We start from the raw sequence: 983 nt of genomic DNA, 5'->3' as shown, positions 1-983 counted from the left end.
GGCTGGGCTGGGGTCTAACAACAAGCAGGCGATAGATGTCCAAGGTGTACGTGACCACAGAGTGGAGAAGTGACCTCCCCTGCCTTCTGTGTGGCAGTCGTGGGAGGCGGTGGCTGGGGGAGTGGAGACCAGACTCTGGACGAGGAGCCGCTAGAGGGAGGCAGTCAGCAGCTCAAGGCCGCGCGGCTGGGTCTCATCAGGGCTGGGCTGGGGTCTAACAACAAGCAGGCGATAGATGTCCAAGGTGTACGTGACCACAGAGTGGAGAAGTGACCTCCCCTGCCTTCTGTGTGGCAGTCGTGGGAGGCGGTGGCTGGGGGAGTGGAGACCAGACTCTGGACGAGGAGCCGCTAGAGGGAGGCAGTCAGCAGCTCAAGGCCGCGCGGCTGGGAGGGGTGTCCCCCGCAGCGGCAGCGTCCCCCGTCCCTGGGCAGCTGCCATCAGGACAGCCATGCTGCAGCAGGTGGCCCTCGCTGTGGGGCTCATCGTGCTGGGCACCCACGTCTGCAGCAGCACCTTTGTGGACATCGATAAGAACATGCCGCCGTTCACCGTCTGCGTGGAGTTCGCCGTGTTCCAGTTCAACGAGCAGCAGGAGGATGAGTTCGCCTACAAGTTCCTGCGTGTCCGGCGCAGTCAGCGCCAGGTGAGTGGCCGGAGCCTCTGCACCAAGGCCCCAGGTCTGCGCTGGAAGCCGGCTGGGGTCTGGGTCTGGGTGGGAAAGCAGGCGGGTCCCTGGGGTGGAAAATTGTACCTTTGATGTGCTGACCACACAAAAGTGCACGGCCTACAGACGTTCGCCGGTGAGTGTGTGGGCGGTGTGTGTTCGAGCATGAGTGTGTGAGCGTGTTAGTGCATGCGGGCAAGAGTGTGTCGGTACGTGTTCGGGCAAGAGTGTGTGAGTGTGTTAGTGCGTATGGGCAAGAGTGTGTGTCAGTGTGTGCTCAGGCAAGAGTGTGTGAGTGCGTGCGTGTGCTGCTGAA

At 62.3% G+C, this 983-nt stretch overlaps 1 protein-coding gene across 2 annotated transcripts in view; it reads left to right on the top strand.

Annotated features, from left to right (window-relative positions):
• Positions 1–439: 439 nt before the first annotated feature.
• The window catches only part of LOC102483752 (cystatin-12), a 5,835-nt gene continuing 5,291 nt past the window's right edge, over positions 440–983 (top strand). For both annotated transcript variants that reach the window (XM_006163611.1, XM_006163610.1), the window contains exon 1: positions 440–646. In XM_006163611.1, the coding sequence (XP_006163673.1) occupies positions 452–646 (195 nt within the window). In that variant the 5' untranslated portion in view covers positions 440–451. The remainder of the gene's footprint in view (positions 647–983) is intronic.

This window comes from Tupaia chinensis, unplaced genomic scaffold, assembly GCF_000334495.1.
Source record: "Tupaia chinensis unplaced genomic scaffold, TupChi_1.0 Scaffold142716_1, whole genome shotgun sequence".
In the NCBI taxonomy this organism is placed as follows: Eukaryota; Metazoa; Chordata; class Mammalia; order Scandentia; family Tupaiidae; genus Tupaia; species Tupaia belangeri.
The sequence above is the reverse complement of the archived record's forward strand: the minus strand, read 5'-3'. Positions and strand labels throughout refer to the sequence as shown.